Source organism: Pagrus major, chromosome 12 (assembly GCF_040436345.1).
Source record: "Pagrus major chromosome 12, Pma_NU_1.0".
NCBI classification, from domain to species: Eukaryota; Metazoa; Chordata; class Actinopteri; order Spariformes; family Sparidae; genus Pagrus; species Pagrus major.
Genome location: NC_133226.1, coordinates 26,077,649 through 26,099,491, shown reverse-complemented (window position 1 = coordinate 26,099,491; position 21,843 = coordinate 26,077,649). Strand labels below are relative to the sequence as shown.

Here is a 21,843-nt window from a genome sequence, read left to right as displayed (position 1 = left end):
GCTGCGTGATTTCTCTGCTGTCCTTCATTCTTCTTCTTCTCTCACATCTCCTTCTCTCTCCTCCATCTTCAGGCTGCTCCGTCAGCTGGACACCGCCTTGTCCTTCCACAGCCAGGAACTGACCGTCCGAAAGGATATCGGTGATCAGCAGGGGGAGTGCCGCGCCCTCGGACACCTGGCGGCGGTACATATGGCGCTGGGAGACTACGCCACAACCTTCCAGTGTTACGAGGCCCAGCTGGGCCTGGCGCAGGGACTCAGGGACGCCCGTCTGGAGGCCCAGGTCCACGGGAACATGGGCATCACCAAAATGAACATGGGGGTGTTTGAGGAAGCTATCGGCTACTTTGAGCAGCAGCTAGCGATGCTGCAGCAGCTGAGCGGGACTGAGAGCATGCTGGACAGAGGCAGGGCCTACGGAAACCTGGCTGACTGCTACGACGCTCTGGGAGACTACGAGGAGGCTATTCAGTACTACGAGAAGTACCTGACGATGGCTCAGAGCCTCAACCACGTCCAGGACCAGGAGAAAGCTTACAGAGGACTCGGCAATGCACACAGGTAGGAAACAGGAAGCTGGAATACCCTTTTCAAACTAACTTTATTTGTATGTTTAATTCTCCTCAGCTGCAGCACATGATTTGCATTCATTACAGCTTTTCTTTTTTTTTTAAATGAATACTGAACATGGAAACTGGATTATTACTCAATTACAGAACAGAACGGAGCGGGTTTAATTTCTTTAAAAAGCCACGTGAGCAAGTGTGTTTTCATTCGGTCTCTCCGGTCTTTTTCGTTCTCTGACAGTTTCTCCGCTCAACAGTTTCTGTTTACATTGGTGTTAATATTTATGTCGGGCATATATTTATGTTCTCATTAGTTTGGATATGCTTTTGCATCCGTGCAAGAATCTCAAATGAAGCTCTTCTTGCCTCCAGCACACACGCTACACATTTTAAATTAGAGTCATAATAATAGTGAAAATAATAAACACCGAGACATCACGTATTCCCCACGTCGGCTTCTTCTCCTGCTAAAACCTTACAAGTAACGTTCGCTGACAGCAGAGGGAGGTTTAATGATGGGTTTGCTCCGTCCTTCCTTCTGCTCTCTGGAGTGTGAGTAAGATTGAAATGAGGAGGGTGGACTCGCTGATTTATCCCCATGAACACAGCTTGTGTAGATCTTTCTAGTTTCCTCGTTCTCTCCGAGGAAACAGAACTGCTTTCCACAACGCAAAATCAAAAACGTCTTGTTATTATGAACCTGTTTTACTGTCTCCTTTGGAAGTTGTTAAAAAAACCTCATATGGGTCTCTCAGGACGTGATGTTTTAACTCAACTTCAGGTGCATTTCTTGGAGTGCAAGAACAAAACCAAAGAAACAGATGATTTTCACTCCCTCTCCAGGTCTCTGGGAAGCCTCCAGCAGGCGTTGGTGTGCTTCGAGAAGCGTCTGGTGGTGGCCCACGAGCTGGGTGGAGAAGGAGGGGGTAAGGCTCAGGCTTACTGGGAGCTGGGCACCTTGCACAGCCAGCTGGGCAACTATGAGCAGTCTCTCTCCTGCCTGGAACACCAGCTTAACATCGCCCGCACAGCAGGGGTAAGGATTTACCTGCAGATGGTTTTCTTGTTTCATCTTTTTCTTCTTCCTCGCCCTGCTGAATATGAAAAATTATCTCTTTTTTTTATGAAAAGCACATTATACACAGACACAAACGTAGTAAATCCTGTTTTATCTGTCAGGATAAATCCCTGGAAGCAGAGGCGAGCGACGCACTAGGAGGTGTTTATCAGCTGATGGCAGACAACGAGACGGCGCTACAGGTTTGTGCTCATTCATAACACATCGTGACTCAGCGCTTTCTAGGCGTAATTTAAAGGAATAGTTTAACGTTCTGGGAAATACTCTTCTTTGCCTTCTTGCTGAGAGTTCAATGAGAAGGTTGATTTTGGATAGAGTCAGACTAGCGAAGCTAACCGTCTCCTGGTTCATATTTGACGATAAGCCCTTAAAGTGACCGAGCTCTCCCGTCACAGTGGCACCAGAGGGCTTTGGATATAGCCGAGCAGACGGGATGTGTGAGGAGCCAGGGCCGAGCCTACGGGAACCTGGGGCTGACCTACGAGGCTCTAGGAAACCACGAGCGGGCCGTGGTCTTCCAGGAGCAGCACCTGAGCGTGGCGGCGCAGACCAACGATCTGATAGCTAAAACTCAGGCCTACGGGAGCCTGGGGAGGACACACCACGCCCTGCAGAACTATGCACAGGCTGTGATGTACCTGCAGGAAGGTAAGAAGCTAAAGCCGCCGTTACTTCCTCGACTTTGTGACATCACACTACGTCACCGTGTCACACATTTGCATAATTTATGCCAGGCAGCTAGTTCGGCACGTAAGAATTGATTTAGCACAGCTGCTCTGGTGTTGTTGTTAGCGGTGCTGGCTCAGGCGTGTGCGAGCTGACCAATCAGAGCGGACTGGGTATTCAGGAGGAGGGGCCTTAAAGAGACAGGAGCTAAAACAGCGTTTCAGACAGATCCAATTTCCTGATTTTGCTTAAATACTGTTACTTATTTAACATTTTCAATGCTTAAAGGTCTGAAAAGTGCATTAACACTGCACTCTTTCTGATGGCCAGCAGGGGGCAACTCCACTGGTTGCAAAAAGAATAAGCTTATGAGAGAATGACCCTATTTCTGACTTGATGTATCACCTCAGTGAACAGTTTCCTCTTGAGATTATTGTCTCAGTGTCTAGTTTCAAGTCTTTCTGTTAAATAAACATTTTGATAAATATTTCATGATGTTCGTTTTGTAAATTATGGTCCCATTTAAAGTAAAATAGACGACAAAGCAGGGTACGCTTTAGGGCGTGGCTACCTCGTGATTGACAAGTCGCTCCCACAGCTATGTGTCCTCGAGTTTTCAGTCAGATCCAATCAGGATACCCGCCTCAGCTCGAAGCGCGAAGGCTGTTATGCTTCAAATCAATAGTCCACAAACCAACAGGTGATCACAGCGGGGTTGAATAAAGAGTCTGATATCTTCCACCTCTGTGCAGCCGACTGTTGGATAATCTCACCTGAATCAGGACGCAGCCGGTGTCTGATGGGACCTTTTGTTTCTAAAGAAGTCAGTTTCTGAGCGAACTCTCGACTTGTGATGAAGATCGAGGGGAAGAAGTCACAGTTCCACCTTCCCCCTGCAGCCGTACGCACTTCATTTAAGGAGGCTGTGGCTGACTATGATCTGCATGTGTGCATCTTATTTAGGGCCCGAGAACATTGTGAGGTTTACATTTCTGAAACCATCCAGAAGCATGAAAGGTATTCATGAGTCAGACACAGGCTAATAGAGGATCAGCTCGGCTGTTTACCCTGGAGTGTGCTTTCCATCTGGCAGCTTGCTGTTAATAATCCTGTTTGATTTAACTTCTTCTCTAACTAACTCTGAAACACACACACACGTCTCTCATCGCTCAGTGTTTTAAAACTGTCTGCTTCCTTGTTTCCTCCTGTATGTAGCAGCACACTTGAACATGCAGATGGACGGAGACAAAGTAAAAACTCATGTCGTGGATGTTTGGTTTCATTCATGAACTCCTTCAGGCTCCGTCGGCCTGTAAGACGCGGTCACGGTTTGTCACTTTACTCGCAGCTCCTCTTGGATTTTAATTGATCATTAACTCAACAAGCAACGAGGAATTCGTCTCAGAGTTGAAGTGAGGACGGAGCCGGAGAAAAAACATTCGAAACGAGGAGCGCCTCCAATTAACCTCCCCAACTGATGGAAAGCAACACAGATACAGAACTTCACAGGGCCAGACAGACAAGAGCGTAAATCAAAACTCGATGTTTGACGAGATTCAGCTAAATCTGAGAGTCTAATGAGATCTAATTACAACCTGCCGCGACTGTCTGCTCCTGCACAGCAGGGGAGATGAAACACATCTGAGACAATTTGAGGAGCAGATTGAAAAAACTTTGAATTGGAGTCAGATAAGAAGACCGGAGAGCTCGGGAAGACAAGAGGAACAATGAGAGGCAAAGAAAAGGAGAGTGCGAGCGCCCTGGGCTCAGTTCAAGTTCACTTCAAATGCAGCAACAGTTGTCATGAAGTGCTTTCAAAGAGCTGATTTTCACATCAGCCTCCAGCAGCCGGCGTCTGATCTTCTGTCTGTCCGTCCGTCCTTCTTCTCCTCAGGTCTGCGTCTGGCAGAGCAGTTGGGTCGGAGAGAAGACGAAGCTAAGATACGCCATCGCCTCGGCCTGTCTCTGTGGGCCAGCGGAAACCTGGAGGAGGCTCAACACCAGGTGTGTGTGTGTGTGTGTGTGTGTGTGTGTGTGTGTGTGTGTGTGTGTGTGTGTGTGTGCACTCACAGCTGCATCTCTACAGCGTCTTAGCTTTCCTCAGAAGCTATTGTTCACGTGTAGTGTGAAGACAGGATCAGGGATTTATTGCTGTGCTGTTGGGATGTTTTGGATGTTCGTCCCATTTTTAGAATAAAACCAGCTGCTTCATTCTTCACAGAGCTTCACTCATCTCTGAGTTTCTTTATGAAAAACTAAAAAACAAGTCCTGCACTTGTTGTAGGTCCATGTTGGAGTTGTTCCTGAAGGGTCAGGGTTGAGCAACATCATGATTAAAGATGCACTCAGACGTTTTTGGGGAAAAACTTTCAATGAGAAGAGAAAGAACAAAATCTGTAAGAGGGCAGGACACACAGGATAATTAGCAGTAAAACAGAGAAGATCAGAGTCAAGAGGCATCAAACTTTACAGAAATACAGATATAAGGAGATATTGAAACAGAGGAGAGCGATGAGCCAGTGGAGCCCAGGGTGTGACGATCCAGATCCGTCAATATGTGAGGCAGCAGGAGCCAGGAGAGGTAGATGGTCCCAGGGGCCCGAGGTCCATCAGGAGGGAGCCTGAGTGAAAAGAGAGGAGGAGGAGGAGGAGGAGGAGGAGGCGACACAGCTTGCAGCTTATAAGATAATTACATTCATATTCTGAAGATATGCCTTTGTCACTTCCAGTGTAAATTTTTAATTAGGTTGAGTGAAGTCCAGTCCAGAGGAGTCAAACTCGTCCAACACTGGTTGCAATATTCTGACAAATCCTTTCGTAACCGTCCTGAAGGGTGTGGGTAAGCTTCTCCAGGAGAGTCGCTCCTTTTACCAGTCGTCAATTATATGATCCTCTCAAACACATGCTTAACGTTTTCAAAGGGTATATTTTAACCCAGGCCAAGTTTTTTTAGTTGCCTAAACCCACAGAAAACCAAACTGGGACAGAAAACTGAAAAAAAACAGAGAATACTAAGTGATCTTAACTAAATGAATGTTCAGACGGAGGGTGAATAGAGGTGCTGCAGCCATGGACGGTATGATAATGTGTTTTTTCCATTAGACACAAAGTAAAATAAAAGTTTTCCCCTCTAAGCCAAAATATATATAATATCCTAGAAATGCAAAAATGATGCAGTGTAAGCAGCTAAAACAGAAATATCTGCACTCCTGCAGTGAAACGTCTACAACAGGACGATTTCACTAATGCAAAGCAGAAGCTCCGACACACTTTACCTCATTATTCCCATTTTATCCTGCTTCTACTTACTTCTGCTCTGCTGTGTGTCAGAGTGAAACAGTGTTGTGTTTACCGCTACGTTTATCTGACAGCTTTAGTGACGACCCACTGAGCAGAAACACATCCAGAAAACGTCTTTGAGGACGCTGAGAAGACGTCCTGTGGAGAGCCAGAAAGAAAGACGTCTTTTCAACGTTCACTGTTGATGTCTGAGTGACGTCCAACATCAAAGTTTTCACAATGTGATTTTAAGACGTCTGAAAAACTTCTCGTGGTTCTGATAAATAGCTCACCTGGTGAAGTCCACTCCTCATACTGAGGTCAAAGCTCAAGGTTGAATCCAGGACTTTTACTTGTATTGGATCATTTCCTCACAGAGGTATTCGTATACTTTTTAGTACTTGTATGTGACATATCAGAGTACTTCCTGCACCGCTGGGTACATGTGAAGTGATCCAGATCCTACAGTACTGTCACAGGCACAGGTTTGAGTAACTTTCCTTGCTGTGAGCTCTTGTTCCAGTTTGATAGAGAGAAGAAGCATCACAACTCCTAATTCTTCAGGTTTTTGTGTATGTTATAGTGCCCCCCAGTGGTTACTATAGTAACAGCAGGAGCTTTCAGGTCATCCTGCGTTAAAAATAATGTGTTTTATATGAACAGACAGGTGACAGGCTGAAGGAAAATCCTGAAATAAGTGGAGGAATACAGCAGATGCAGACACCGAATGACTTTCCTGAGTATTAAAAATAGATCCACAGTCAACAAATCTCAAAACTAGCGACACTGTGCACAACACTACTGCACAAAGTGGTTTAAAACAATAATATTGAGGTTATGTTGACCGATAATATTATGCAATATGATTCACAATTAGTAGGAATGAACACTGCTGCGTAAAAGTTTTAATTTTCACTGAATAAACCTGTTAAAATCACGATGTTGTGACGTTTGTGTACCGAGCAAACTGTAGATCTGTACTCTGTGTGTGTGTATGTATCATGTGTATAAGTATTAACGTGTTGTGTGTTTGCTGTGTTTCAGCTGTACAGAGCGTCCGTGTTGTTTGAGACGATTCGTCATGAGACGCAGCACAGTACGGATTACAAGCTCTCTCTGTTTGATCTGCAAACCAGCTCGTACCAGGCTCTCCAGAGGGTCCTCGTCAGCCTCGGTGAATTAACTGTCCTACCTCCCCTGTTGTCTTGTTATTTTGTGGTGCCTCTCTCATTTTCGCTCTCTCTCTCTCTCTCTGTGCTCATTAGCGATGCACAGATCGTCACCTGATGTCAGCATGTTTGTTTATTGTTGTTATTTATTAACAACCCTGTGTGTTTACATCCAAGGCCGGCACGATGAGGCGCTGGCCATCGCAGAGCGAGGGCGAACACGTGCCTTCGCCGATCTGCTGGTTGAACGCCAGAAAGGAAGTCAGCAAGCGGCGAGCGCCGACCCTTACATCCCCGTGACTGTGGAGCACATCCTGGAGACGGTCAACGGTCAGAGGGCCATGGTCCTGTACTATTCTCTGGCTGGAGGCTTTCTGTACAGCTGGCTGATATCTCCAGGGACAGGTACACACACACCTCAACACATCACACAGTTAAAGGTAGGAAATGCCTTGTAAATTACATTAAAACTACACTGTAATAATTCATATTTCACTGGCATTAACCTGCGTCTTGTGTGACCACTTTCAATCAGATCTCACTTCCCCCCTCTACGTGCAAATAAACACGTACATCACTGGGACAACCAAGGTTTTTTTACACAAAGGAAGGAAGAACAAATGCCGAATTTACAAGAAGACCCGGATAGTTAAGAATTTGTCAGACACAGCGATTCACAACACTTATAAAGTTTCTTCTTCGCAACGACTCACAAAATTGAGGTTTTTTTTAAGGGAGTCTGGGGATTTGTTTCCCATCAATTAAATGTTGTCTTCTTTCATAAATGAAGTGTAACAGTTTGTTTAAATGGGCAGCAAGAGTTGGCACTGAAGCATGCGGGCTGGTGCAGCGATGGTGTGACTAACTGATACTTTTTACAAGGAAAGAAACAACTTAATGTTTTGCATTTAATGCCTGAACGCACCACAAAGATAGTTGATTGTTGAGTCTCATTCCCAGGACGTCAAATAGCCACATTTTGGGTTGGTAAAGCGTCCCGAGCAGCAACAAAGTGAGAAAATAAGAAAATCTCTGCAGATATGAGACACTAACACGCCTTTCTCCCCATTCCAGTCTCCCTCTCTGTCTGTTTACGTCTTCTTACTTATTTTACGGCGTGCAATGATGCCAAATAAAAATAATCCATAATTCATATAATCCATAATAATGACAACTGTGAAGCCAAATTCGAGGCTTCAGAACGGTCGCTCCACAAACAAACGGGTGACATTACGGTTGGTTTACACTCGCTTGTGCTGCAGTTTATGTTGGAGAAAACATGTGAAGTATTTTGGGGGGTTTCTAACCTGTGATTCAGCCTCCTGGCTGCAGATTTGGCTCAAAACTCCACAAAGATCCCTCAAACGCAGCAGGAAATCTCACAGCAGGACGGCCCTGAAGTGCTTCTGTGACTGTGCCAGAGTCTAATGGATTGATGTCATGACATTTACTGAGCGCGCTCGTTCTCCTCGGCGGATGAACTCTTTTACTTTGGACTCACTTTGATCTCCCCTCTTGCGCCACCCTCAGGCCGAAATGTCAACAACGTGTGCACATATCTCATAAAAATCTAATTGTTATGACATTTCCGGGGGCGGGGGGGAATAAACCTTCGACATTTAATCTGTTTTTGACCTTAATGACCACATGTCCTTTCCTCTAAGGTCGCCCTCAAGGGAGCTTCATATTTGTGGCTCCATCACTTGTTTGTTCGGGCTTCAGACTTGATCCCGTTCATGTTTTATGTAGCGCAGCGCGGACTTCTTCTCTCACGCTCTTCTTAAAATGTTACAACAGGTATCGTGAAGTTTAACGAGGTGTATCTCGGAGAGTCTGGGGTGGATGTGTCGGAGTTTCAGGATGGTGGTGGGAGCCCGCAGAGCGAGAGAGGAGGAGGAGGAGGAGGAGGAGGAGGAGCAGGTGGAGGTCCTCTGTCTCTGGAGCAGTACATCTGCAACGCCAGAGAGGCTCTGGGAGTCGACAGCCACTACAGCAGGTTTGTCTTTTTTATTTTTTATCTGATTCTGTCATGAACAACATGCACATAAAACATAGAAGACCTGACTTTTCCTCTGGCACCACCGTGAGGTTCACATCTGTGGTTTTGTGTAAAATGTTTCAGAAACCGTTGAATAGATGGTCATAAAACTTGTTTCACACGTTCTTGTTCCCCTCAGGACTGACTCAGGTGATTTGTTAACTTCAAGGGCAAAATTTAAATTTCATGACCAAAGACCAGTGTTATAAACAGTACCCAAAAGTCATACTGAAAGTCACCCATACGAATAGTACTTGAGTAAAAGTCTTAAAGTATCTGACATGAAATCAGCTAAAATATCAAAAGTAATTTTCTGGCAATAAATGTTAATGTAAAGTGTAAATATATGTGTAATGTTACTTTACTTGTACTTTTGATATCAGATACTTCTTATGGGTGACTTTCACTTTTACCAAAGTATATACATATATCTACATGTATGTTCACACTGTGTACTTTGAGTATCTGATCTGATATTCAGTGTTTTAATATATATATAGCTCAAAAAACCTCGAGAAAGAAACCTCAGGAAGAGCCACAGAGGAGGGATCCCTCTCACAGGACGCGGAGGATGCAGTAGATGGTGCATGCACAGAAACAGAACAACAAAATCACAGTTTACACGTTTCATTGACAGAATATCTGAAATACCTGCAAAACTGATGCCACATTCCCATCAGCCTCAGCTGTTCTGTAATGTTAGCGTGCTAACAGACTCAACTGAGACAGTGAGCATGGTAAACATTATACCTGCCATGTTAGCATCCTCACTGAGAGCCTGTTGTCTCGGCTGTGCAGCCTCACAGAGCAGCTAGCGTAGCCTGTAGCCTCTCTAGTTTTATTACTGCACGCCGTCGTTCATTAAAACTCGAGGGAGCGAAACAAGACAGAGGAGCCTCACGCTGCACGCCGTCCGTCTTCCTCTTCTCCGGCTCTCTGCTGCCATATTTCCTTACTCTCAATTATCCTGCCCGCAGCTTTCGGGCCTTGGTTGGCACAACTGGACGACTTTGTAAATCACTACCATGTGTCATGTCAGCAGATAGCCCCCCCACCACCACACACACACACACACACACACACACACACACACACACACACACACACAACTGCATCTCAACTTTCTGTGAAAACCACTGCAGTGTTGTTACTGCAGCCAGCAGCCATTCATTACGTCTGTCGCATGTGTGTGTGTTTGTCTCTCTCTCTGTGTGTGTGTGTGTGTGTGTGTGTGTGTGTGTGTGTGCTAAAGCTGTGGCGGGCCTGGAGTCTCCCTTCATTTGTGTGTGATGATTATGAATCCTGCTCATCCACAGCACATAAAAAGTGTTTTCACATACGCAGCATTAAAAACGCTTTTCCAACCCACCAGTAGAGTTTTACTACCCTCGAGCAGCAGAAACGGCTATTTTAACACAAATCAAACCTCCAAGCTGTGAAAAGTGCAGCCAGAGGATTCCATAAAAAGTAATGTTTTTAGCTATTGGGAAACTCTGAGCGCCATCAGTCCGGTACATAAAGCCAGAGTCCTGTCATTACTGCTGTGAAACGACTCTTAAAGAGGTGTCGCTGCCAGCACGAGGCTGCGCTGCAACATTATTTATCATTTCATGAGAAATATTATTACCTTACTCGCCTCTCACGTCCTGTTTTATCTTCAGAGTTAAAATGTGTCCTCAAAACATCCCTGCTGGAGGGAAACAAGCATTCACTGCATTTTCTTTTGACGATTATTTCAGCTAATGACGCAAATAAAGAAGAAAACAAACCGGTTTTGTGGCTCGATGTTCTGAAACGTTTCTGTTTCCTGTGTCACTTCACAGAGTTTGCTCCAGCAGCGAGACGGAGAGCGAAGCCGGGGATCTGTTGGAGCAACAGTTTGAGGAGCTGAACAACAAACTCACCTCAGCCACCGACCCGACGGGTTACCTCCGCATGGTGTCCAGAAACAACCTCTTCAACAGGTCTGATTCTGGTCTTACACAGGAGAGCGGCCAGTCCACCACTTTGTTTCTGACTGAAATATCTCAAAGATTACTGGATGGATTAACTTGACATTTGCCACAGACATTCATGTTCCCCAGAGGATGAGTCATGATGATTTTGAGGGAAATATCTCAACAACTATTGGATATATTGTCATGGCATTTAGTCCACAAATGTATGTCCTCTTCAGGCTGAGTTGTGATTCCCTAACTTTTTCATTAAGCGCCTTCATCAGGTCAAAGTTTGAATTAGTCCTGTACTTTGGTTTATGACCAGATACCTGTAAAACTAATGACATGCCCATCAGCTTCAGCCATTTTAAGCCTTTTAAGTGATAATTAGTTAATGTTAGCATTATAGGGTGGTTAACACTGATGAAAACATCAGCAGGTAATCTCGCTCAAGGAGAAGTCTCGCTCTGAAATCTCACGAGGCGAGTTGTTGCAGGAAGGCAACACTGGAAACGAGAGAGGATTGTTAGTCTAGTTATTTCATTGATTTCAGTGTGTGTATTGTGTGTGTCATGTCGTGTGTGTGTTCATGCCTCTTGCAGGAGCTGTCAGAGCATGACGAGCCTGTACAGCGCCACAGTATCTCCAGTGAAGGACAGCTCATCATCTCCTCTTTGCAGACCGAGTAACATCAGCAAACCTCCTCTACGAGCTCTTTATGACTTACTCATAGCACCGATGGAAGGGGTACGTACTGTCTGTATGTGTGTGTGTGTGTGTTATGTATATTTCAATATGCTTTACTTGACTCTCCGCCCTCTTTCTCTGCAGGGTCTGATGCACAGCAGTGGACCTGTTGGCAGACACAGACAGCTCGTGCTGGTGTTGGAGGGAGAACTGTACCTGATCCCCTTCGCCTTGCTCAAAGGCAGCTCCTCTAATGAGTACCTTTATGAAAGGTTCAGCCTCATCTCTGTACCTTCGTTAAACAGCCTGGGAGCCACAATCAAGGTACGCAAATCGTATTTCTTTTAAAAATCGTCATCGTAAACATCACATCACATTCTGTGAGTCCAAATTTCTCTTTAAAACATATCTGATGATCTGTGTTCATCCCACAGCCTCATCCTCGTCGCGGCGGACCCTTCCATTGCTCGGATGGAGGCTCAGTAGCCGCGGTGGTCGGTGCCCCTCGGCTGCCCCCCTCTGTGATGGACCGCTGGCTGTGGGGCCCCCTACCTTCAGCCCAGGATGAAGCTCTCTGGCTGGGGGAGCAGCTGGGATGTCATCCTCTAATCGGAGCAAACGCCACGAAGGAGCGCGTCCTCGCAGCTCTGAGTCAGGCAGAGTGCGTTCACTTTGCGACTCACATATCGTGGAAGCTCGCCGCTCTGATCCTCGCCCCTAGCCAGGAGCAGGCCGGAGGCGAGGGGGCCGCTGGTCGACCCAGGGAGAAGTCGCCGTGCGGAGCGTCGACCTCGGGCGAGACCGCGGGTCAGGACGGGAAGATGAGGAGTTCGTTTAAGAGTCACGGCAGCCCGGAGAGACTGAGAAGAGCAGATGAAATGAGCGACGACGGAGAGAGTGTGTGTGAAGTGGAGAGTGTGTGCGACAGTCCGTCGCTTCAGGACTTCCTCCTCACCGCTGCTGACATACTGGACCTGTGCTTGAGCGTCAAACTGGTGGTTCTGAGGTATGACCCTTCACAGATTTCACACAGCCTGTCAGGTTTGACCGACCCGCCTGACCTCTGACCTCTTGTCACCTCAGGTTGTACCCGGAGTCCAGCAGCAGGGTGACAGCTGACGGGCTGGTGGGTCTGACCCGAGCCTTCCTGGCTGCGGGGGTCCAGTGTGTGTGCGTGTCTCTGTGGCCTGTACCGATAGCTGCCTCCAAACTGTTCACGCACACCTTCTACACCGCCCTCCTCAACGGGACCAAAGCCAGCGCAGCTCTGACGGAGGCCATGAAGACGCTGCAGAGCAGCAAGCACTTCTCACACCCCTCCAACTGGGCTGGTGAGCATGGACACCGACACTCGAGGTCCACTTACTGGCTTTCAGCGTCTTCTAACCGTCTTCATCAGCTGATGGAGTTTTCTCAGTTGTCATCATGTGACCTGAGAATCTCTATCTGCTGATGAATTGCCATGAAATTCATTTGAAAGCTCTGGAAAAGGCTAATAAGTGGACCTTGAGAAGGTTTATTTGTTGCTGTTGTTAAAGGGACAGTTCACCCCAAAATCTACATACACAGAGTTTTGGAGATATCAACTAATGGAGCTAGATGACAGTCATGGACTCATGACCCGGTTACTCAAGATAATCCACAGACCTTGTTGTGAGCAGTTTCATGTAGGAACTACTTTCTGTCTACCAAACCACACCCACCATCCTCCTCAAGGCTCGTGTTCGTTACAGCACGGGATGTAAACGTTAATGGCGTCCTCCTCGGCTGACCTGAGACAAATTAGTTAGCTCGTAGTCCCTGAGTAGATGTACTGTGTGGTGATACGGTTGGCAGCTGTAGTTTGTTAGAAAGAAAATAGTTCCTACAGGAAACTGCTCACAACAAGGTCTGTGGATTATCATGGGTAACCAGGTCATGATTTCTGAAAAGAGACATTGTTGTTGAGTTTTCAAATGTATTTTTTGTAGAGACATCTCTGTGGCTAAACTCTGCAACTCACATGAAAACAATCTAGATGGATAAACATCTCTACAGGAAAGAGGAGAAATATATTTGATTTTAGGTGAACTGTCCCTTTAATCTATTATTTCCTCTCAATTTAGGATTTTGTTCCACGGTGAGACAAACTGCGTCTCACTGATATCAGCGCTGTGGTTTGTTTCAGCTCGGTCTCACAGAGCTGTTGGGTTAATTTCTCCTCATGCAGTGTTTAAATGTCGTCAGTATCTCAGTGTGTGTTGTTTTCTCCTCAGGCTACATGCTGATTGGCTGTGACGTGAAGCTGAACAGCCCCATGTCGCTGGTCGGCCAGGCGCTGGCAGAGATCCTGCAGTACCCAGAGCGGGCCAGGGACGCCCTCAGAGTGCTGCTGCACCTGGTGAGAAACACTGAAATTACCAACAATCTCACTTTTTATTTGAGTCTCGACACTTTATCATTAATTTAACACCTTAAATCAACATTATGTAGCTTTATTTAACTTAAAATAACAGCTTTAAAATCGTGTTGATGTTACAGTGTGTCACTTCCTCTCATCCGACCCTACAGTCACCATTAATTGCTTTTTATCAGCAAGTTTTCTTTGTTTCTGTCCTGCTGATGGTTTTAATGCAGGACTTTTCTTCCATTTACTGAAAGACAAATTAAATTAATGTTGTTGAGACGGATCAGATAAAACTATACTCAGCTCAGGATCAATACAAATTTGCTAAAGCATATCTCCACCATCATCATCGGCAGACTTCCATCAGAGCATGTTGCTGAGACGTCTTCTAGCCCCTCAAATGTCCTCAAATGTCCTCACATGAAGCTCGAGCTGCATCTTGAACTGTCTCTCTTTCTCTTCACAGGTTGAGAAGTCTCTGCAGCGTATTCAGAGCGGTCAGTGTAACCCGATGTACACGTCGCAACAAAGCGTGGAGAACAAGGTTTGTATATATATTTAAATCCTTAAAATCACACCTGTTGCTTTTCTCGCATCAAATATGTCAGAATATATATAAATATGCAAAGTTTAAAGTTTAACTGCTCGACACATGATGTCTCCAACTTTACTGTGAAGTCCATTCCAGTGCTTGCGTACTGGAGGCTTCATGTTTTCCACATCACACACTGAATATTGATCCAGGATCAGCTTCAGAGCTGTTTCAACAATATATTTATTGGCTTTTTTTTCATTGAATGTACAGAACAGACATCTATATGAAGCCCTCCCTCCCATCTACAATTACACAACATTCTCAAAATTCACAAGTTAAACCAGACTGAGAATAGAAGCACAATCATCCAATCACAGGCATCGTACATCCTCAAGTCATTCATAAAGTGTAAGAGAGGCGTCCGCATCTCACTATGTAAGTAGGTTTTTCCAGTGCAAGACATCTCCTTAATCCATCGTCTAGTGTCAGGGCCTATAGTATCTTTCCATTTCAGAAATTAATGAGCATCCGTTTCTTTGTACTTGCTGGAAAATCTTCAGGGTGTATATGTGATAAATATATCTTAGCTTCAACGGGAACAACACGTTCTGTTAGTTTAGAAACCAGTTCGAGAACCAACGTTGAAGTGGCTTCAAAGCTGTTTTTGACGTCACAGACGATGCCTCTTAAAATCGGATTTTCACTGAGCTCGGAGAAAATTTACACTTTCCACAAAACCGACACCTATTTATGAATAAAGAGGGACTGTAGTGAAGTAAAAGATACTCAAGTAAAGTACAATTACCTCCATCAGGTGCTTGAGTAAAAAGCATGTGTGTCCTCTCTCAGGTGGGCGGGGTGCCCGGGTGGCAGGCCCTCCTGTCTGCGGTGGGTTTCAGGTTGGACTTCTCTGGCAGCGGTGCCGGTCTCCCCGCGGCGGTTTTCTTCCCCACCTCGGACCCCGGGGATCGTCTGCAGCAGTGCAGCACCACCCTGCAGTCGCTGCTCGGTACCACAGCTTCTGCATTATTCAAAATGTCACACGTGTCAGTCACACTGGTAGAATAACAACCTGTTCAGTCCCTGCAGGATCACAGTACAGGAACTGTGAGGACGCTGCTGTGAAACTACGTTTAGTTTGTGTTTTTAACATCAGCTGAAGAATAGTTCAGACTGTTTTCATGAAGCTAGCACATCTAAAATCGTAGCATGATGATCTTTACCTGAAGGTCTGATTAACCCTCTGTACGTCCTCAGGTCTGACTCCTCCAGCTCTGCAGGCTCTCTGTAAGCTGGTCACAACATCTGAGGCTGGAGAGCAGCTCATCCATAAGGTACTGACAGGTTGTGTACGAGTGGACCAGTTGCTCAGGCCAGTGGTGGAAAAAACACTCAGATCCTTTATGTAAAAATACTACAAAGAGTTTTTAACTAGTTATGAAACAGTCTCGGTTTAATACTGTTGCTTCTGTATGACCTACGTAAGCAAACAAGACCAACAATGAGAAGACTGGCTGTTTCATTTTGATCTCAACAACACACCTGTGACGTTTTGTGACGATATCATGGTGCTAAGTCTGCTCTGTCCACAGACTGACAGACATACAAACACCTGGCAAAATACTCTAAATGTCTTCTGTGTTAGATCAGATACAGCAGGTGTCTCCGGGGACACTTTTCTGCCGTGATGACACAAAACCAGAGTTGCAAACTGAAAACGTCTTTCTTTCACTTGCACATCAAGATCTTTTACAACAGGAAGCGACGGTGCTCATATCGCTTTTTATCAGCAGGGACCGCCAGAAACAACACAAAATGAAACCTCCATGTCGCTGCTTTAATTAAAAAATACAACCATGTAAATAAAGTCGTGCTTTAAGTGAAGTGCAAGTTAAAATGTCTCCTGTGACATTATTAGATCATCAGTGTGAGAGCAGCATTTCACTGTTGGAGCTGCTGCAGGTGGAGACGTTTTGATCTACTTTATAGTAGTAGTACATTTTTTTTACAGTTAGTTAGTTTAGTCCATTATACATATAGTCCATACTTAGTCCACTCCAAAAGGTCATGGGGGGTCGTCAGATGATTCAGGGGAGAGGAGAGAAGAAAAAACACAAATCTGTTTTTGGACTTTTCTCAAATCTTTTCTCTGTTATAAAATATTTAATTATTTTACCTCTTGAAGCTTCAAACTGTATGTTAAATGAAATAACTGACCCCAGCTAGACACAAATTATTTGTCAACAACACTGGTTTAATTTTAAGGATGCAAATTTAAATCTGAAAATAGTAGCTGTCAAATGAATGTAATAAAGTAAAAAGTACAATATTTTTCTCAGTGATGTAGCTCAGTAGAAGTGTCATCACATAAAAGTATTATCAAAGTAAAATAAAAGCACCCTAAAAGTATAGTAAATGTACTTAGTTACTTTCCACCACTGGTTCATTGAACATATAAACATCTGAGCGCTGCATGTGTGTTGTTGCCTTCACGTCTTGTCTGACCTGGACACGAGCTTCTTCATCTTCATCTTGCTCCTGATTGGCTCACAGTTATTCACTTTTCATGCATTTATTCACATCCATCTCTCCCACGTTGTTTATTTTATCACAATTTTGTAAAACTGAGAGCCTCCACACAGGGTCGGTATCATATTCAGCATGAGTGAAGTCATCCTTCATGCATGGCTGCGTGTGCAGTGACTCAAACCCAAACACTTCTGCACAAACAAACCACTAAAGTTGTGTTTCCTCTTCTCTCATACCCACCTCACAAAGGCGGTTAAAAGCATGGTGGGAATGGTAAGTGATTCATGATAACAGACTTGAGCTCAAAGAAAATGTAAAACTGATCAAAGAAGACGCAGAGATGAGAACAATCAGCCGAATGTTTCATATGAAGGATCTTTGTGATGTGGGTGCTGCATCGATGCTTGTTTTGCTTGGATCTCACGTGTTCATGATATTTGCTGTTTCAAAACGTTGAACTTTCATGTATCGCAGCTGTTACATCATCATTTTTTGCTGTCTTCCCTCTCCAAAGCTTCACCAGGTGCTGGTGCAGTTGCAGTCGAACGACAAAGACCAAGACTTTTCACTGGCTCCCATCCAAGTGTCGATAAGTGTGCAGCTCTGGAGGCTTCCAGGCTGTCACGAGTTCCTGGCTGCGCTCGGTGAGACAATAAAACCACTTCACTTTTATTCTGAAATGAAAATAATTGCTACAAACACATCAGACGAGATAAGAGTAAAATGCACAATATTTCCCTCTGAAATGATCAAGACTTAGACGTATAAATCAGCATAAAATGGAAATAAAAGTACCTCAAATGTGTAGTCGAGTACAGTACTTGAATAAATGAAGGTAGTGACGTTCTTCTCCTGTCTCTCTGTCAGGTTTCGATCTGTGTGAGGTGGGTCAGGAGGAGGTCGTGCTGAAGACTGGAAAGCAGGCCAGCAGGCGCACCATGCATTTTGCTCTCCAGTCTCTTCTTGCACTTTTTGGTAAGTATAATTCAAAACTTTGGACTTTTTAACGACTTCTTTAAAACTAAAAAACTTCTAAATCTTATTCTCTATGCCAACCTAATAAATGAAGTCGCTTCCTCTCTTCTTTCAGACTCCACAGAGCTTCCCAAGCGCCTCTCCATGGACAGTTCGTCCTCCCTGGAGTCTCTGTCGTCCTCCCAGTCGGCCTCCCAGCCTCACTCTCTGCCCCTCTCCTTTGGCTGTTACCCACCTCAGCCCTCCTTCCTGCCCCCAGTCTGCCCCGACAACCTCTCCTGCGACGCCATCTCCGTCTACAGCCTCAGCTCCCTCGCCTCCTCCCTCAGTTTCCTGTCTCGACCCGAGCCCGCAGGAAGCGACATCATCAGCCAGCGCTCACATCAGCAGGACCTAGATAGACCTCGCGGGGGCGGCGGCCTGTACGCCTCGCACCGCCATTCAGGAGGCCTGCAGAGAGGTCAACTGACCAATCACGGGGGAGGATTAGCAGGAGAAGGGGAGGACGAGGAGTACGAGGGGTACTCCATTATAAGCAGTGAGCCTTTAGGGCGAGGGAGGAGGGACTGTGACACGCTGCCGCTGCCTGCAGGACACAGACAGGGCAGAGGCGGCGCTGGGAGAGGGGCTGCCGGTGGTCATGGGTACCCTGTTACCATTTCCTCCAAGGGAAGCATCAGCACGCCTACGTCTCCGATTAAAGCTCCCCCGCTGCCCCTGAAGGTTCCTGCCAGCCCCAAACCCAAACAGGAAGTGTAAGTTCAGTGTTGGTTCAGTCAGAAAAATATCAAGCCTCCTTCTTAGGCAGAAAATGTGCTGGACTTTTATTTTGGGTGCCCGGAGTTACTTACTCACTGTGCAGCTCTGTATCTTCTCCAGTTAATTAAGAGGTCGTGTAACAGTTACAAACGTGACATGTCATTATTTATATCTCTTCTTCCTACTCTAGATGAGTTCACGTCATATAACTGGAAATTCAGCTTCTTTTTTTCATCTTTTCTCCCCAGCTTATCACCTCAGAGGACCAAGAAAGGCAAGGTCAGCAGCTCTGAGTCGGACCAGTCGAGTACTGAGACAGACAGCACGGTCAAGTCCCAGGAGGAGAGGACGGTGCCTGCGGGACAACTGGATCCTCAGGAACTGGCCCAGAAGATTCTGGAGGAGACCCAGAGCCACATGCAAGCTGTGGAGAGCCTGCAGAAAGGAAACATGAGAGGGAAGACGCTGAGGGGCCCCGAGGGGAGAGAAGAGGCCAGGCAGCCCTCTCTGTCGACTCCCTCAACCCCGACTCTGAGCCCCACCGGAGGAGCGAGAGGGTTTCAGCCCTCTGAGACCAGCGCGTTCAGCAGACCACCCAGCAGAGCAAGTCTGAAGGCCTGCTCCTCTCCTCCCTCCCTCTCTGCTCACCTCTCACCCCTCTCCACCTCTGTGTCAACGCCTCCCCCGACTCGACCCAAACCACCGTCCCGCTCCTCGTCGCTGCAGAAAATCAGCTCCGGCTACAACAGCCCAGCTCACTCCTCTCCTTCTTTATCTGTGAAGGAGCAGCGTTCACCACCTTTCACCCCAGATGTTCACTCGCAGGCTCAGCTCAAACTGAAGTACCCTACCTCACCTTACTCCACCCACATCTCACCCTCACACTCTCCCGCTAACAGCGCCCCGTCGCCGGCCCTTTCCTATTCCTCCACAGGCTCCGTCTCAGCCTCCTCCAGCCCCGCGAACACCCCCGAACTGAACCAGTCAAGACAGGATAATAAAGTCCAGGCCATTCATCATTTAAAAACCTTCTGGGCCAACGCGGGCCAGAAACACGAGGGGCCCTGCCCTGCCAGTTTACTCCGAGGTGGGAATAAAAAAATGAGTACAGTTCAGAAAGATGTTTTGGGTTTGCTTAATCTCTCACCGAGACACGAGCCTGCGAGCAAAAACCCAGAGGGATCTGAGGAGCACAACACTGGCGACCGACCGAACGGTCACAAAAAACTGGAGGCTAAACCGCCTCAACCTCCATCTTCTAACGCTCCCACAAACTCTAAAGGAGGCATCAAGCTTCCCTCTGGGAACGGCTACAAGTTTATCTCACCCGGGCATTTCTTTCCATCGTCTAAATGTTGAGAGTTAAACTGAAATCTTCTGTTTCATTTTTTTGGGTGTTTGTACTCTGACAGAAGCTGTCCGTTTGTCAGCTACCACATTTTTTAGCAATACCTGCTGAAGACAAGATTTAAAAGAAAAAGTACTGTTTCATACTGACGGTGATTTTACATGTCATGACTTTTTTGTGAAGGGATGTAAATGATTTGAATGTGATGACTGTGCCTTCTTCTGGAGAGAGCTGGAAGGACAAAAAGTGTCGAGTCCCTGGCTGTACTTGTGTTTTCACGACTGACTAGAGAGCATGTGTCTCAATGCCTCCATGTACTGTACTCACAGCCTGTTGACTGAATGCCTGAAGAAAAAAGGAGAACGTGTTATGTCGACCTAAATGCTCGCTATGTTTGTGTAAGTTGACCTGGATTTTGCCCCTTGATTTATCGTGTAATAATTATTGTTAAACGTCATTATCAATGCTTATTGTTGTCTTTTATTTTGTAAAGTAAAAACGGTGTTTTCCAGTCATTAGTACACGTTTTATAAAGACAATTAAAACCGAGGAACGAGTCAAAGAAAACATTTTGATATTTTTTACGCAGGTTTGATTTAATGTGTGATTGTTGTCAGCATGGTACCTCTTGCTGTTCAGTGTGTTAGTGACTTTATAATGTACCATTTTTGCAGCGGTGCCAGACTATTTACAAATATCTCAATTCTCAAGAAGTTGACAAATAAAAACGTCCCTTTCCTTGTCTTGCTTTCGTGACAGAAATCAATTCTGCTCGCAGTATTTCCACTGAACGGTCTCATGACAGCTTGTGTCTGATTCAAGCACGCGTGACAGTTTGATGCAATAAACACGTAACGATGATAGTCGCTTTAAGTTTGATTATCAGGCCTGCGAGGACGCGTTTATGTCGTCTCAGTTAATGTCAGGTTCACTTTGCATTCAAAGTCACATAACTGAACGAGTGACGCTTAATGAAAACAGTCATAAACATTCATGGTCATGACGTGTAGAGAGTGAAGATCTTTGTCTGTTATGAAACATCTTTGGGATACATTCTTATTTTTTGTGATTGTTTCACCTCAAGAAACACATTCAATTCAATAATTCACAAGATAATTATGACAAGATTTTACACAAATGAGAAGAAATGATGAAGTGATGACATTTTATATCAAAAAAGTCAAAGGTCTGGTACGTGGAGGCGAACAACCGAGAGGCGGTCATTCTAGTTTATCTCATTCCTTCATTAATCTGATTTAATATTAATATCATATAGTACTGATATCTGTGACCCGCTGATAGATTGGTTGGCCCATATTATCCGCCGATATTGGCCTATCACAGAGTATCGGTATCAGTTTATATGTCGTCTGATATGTGCTAATATGAAAACTTTTTATAGAGGGTATAAAGAACAGATGCCTGGTGTTCATGTGCTTATACCGGCCCATTATTGTTGGTATTAGCATCAAAGATTGAGTATCAGTCGGGCTCTAGTACAGTATTACTACATATTTGATATATTCTACATCACGCCTATTCAACCACTTTTTTAGAGAGGCCAGATATTTTTTAAAAAAGGGTCCGGACTTTAACTTTCCCCACGTCTAACCTGTAAAGCTCAGAATATACATGTGTTAAAACAATGCACGAAAGAAGTAGGTTGTCAGTTTGATTCTCCTAAATGAATTTTATGTTAAACAACAGACACAACTAATGAATGTGCTCATTAACCTCCCAGCAAAATTATAAAAAGGCCACATTTGGCCCACGGGACGTCAGGTGAATACGTCCGTTCTATATAATAAGTATATCCACATTAATACACACAAATACATGAATAGATAAGAGGCTACTACTACGACTGTATTCAGTTAATCCTTGTAATGAA

The 21,843-nt window shown here is 45.3% G+C and overlaps 1 protein-coding gene across 1 annotated transcript in view; it reads left to right on the top strand.

Annotated features, from left to right (window-relative positions):
* ttc28 (tetratricopeptide repeat domain 28) overlaps nucleotides 1-20,695 on the top strand; it is a 113,101-nt gene extending 92,406 nt beyond the window's left edge. The window contains exons 14-34 of the mRNA XM_073478525.1: nucleotides 73-561; nucleotides 1,410-1,602; nucleotides 1,746-1,826; nucleotides 2,040-2,292; nucleotides 4,205-4,314; nucleotides 6,634-6,763; nucleotides 6,936-7,163; nucleotides 8,556-8,754; nucleotides 10,620-10,760; nucleotides 11,336-11,480; nucleotides 11,565-11,744; nucleotides 11,855-12,426; nucleotides 12,504-12,751; nucleotides 13,676-13,800; nucleotides 14,273-14,350; nucleotides 15,191-15,350; nucleotides 15,599-15,675; nucleotides 17,385-17,514; nucleotides 17,738-17,845; nucleotides 17,961-18,600; nucleotides 18,853-20,695. Coding sequence (XP_073334626.1) covers nucleotides 73-561; nucleotides 1,410-1,602; nucleotides 1,746-1,826; nucleotides 2,040-2,292; nucleotides 4,205-4,314; nucleotides 6,634-6,763; nucleotides 6,936-7,163; nucleotides 8,556-8,754; nucleotides 10,620-10,760; nucleotides 11,336-11,480; nucleotides 11,565-11,744; nucleotides 11,855-12,426; nucleotides 12,504-12,751; nucleotides 13,676-13,800; nucleotides 14,273-14,350; nucleotides 15,191-15,350; nucleotides 15,599-15,675; nucleotides 17,385-17,514; nucleotides 17,738-17,845; nucleotides 17,961-18,600; nucleotides 18,853-19,963 — 5,398 coding nt within the window. The 3' untranslated portion in view covers nucleotides 19,964-20,695. The remainder of the gene's footprint in view (nucleotides 1-72; nucleotides 562-1,409; nucleotides 1,603-1,745; nucleotides 1,827-2,039; nucleotides 2,293-4,204; nucleotides 4,315-6,633; nucleotides 6,764-6,935; nucleotides 7,164-8,555; nucleotides 8,755-10,619; nucleotides 10,761-11,335; nucleotides 11,481-11,564; nucleotides 11,745-11,854; nucleotides 12,427-12,503; nucleotides 12,752-13,675; nucleotides 13,801-14,272; nucleotides 14,351-15,190; nucleotides 15,351-15,598; nucleotides 15,676-17,384; nucleotides 17,515-17,737; nucleotides 17,846-17,960; nucleotides 18,601-18,852) is intronic.
* Nucleotides 20,696-21,843: the final 1,148 nt, after the last annotated feature.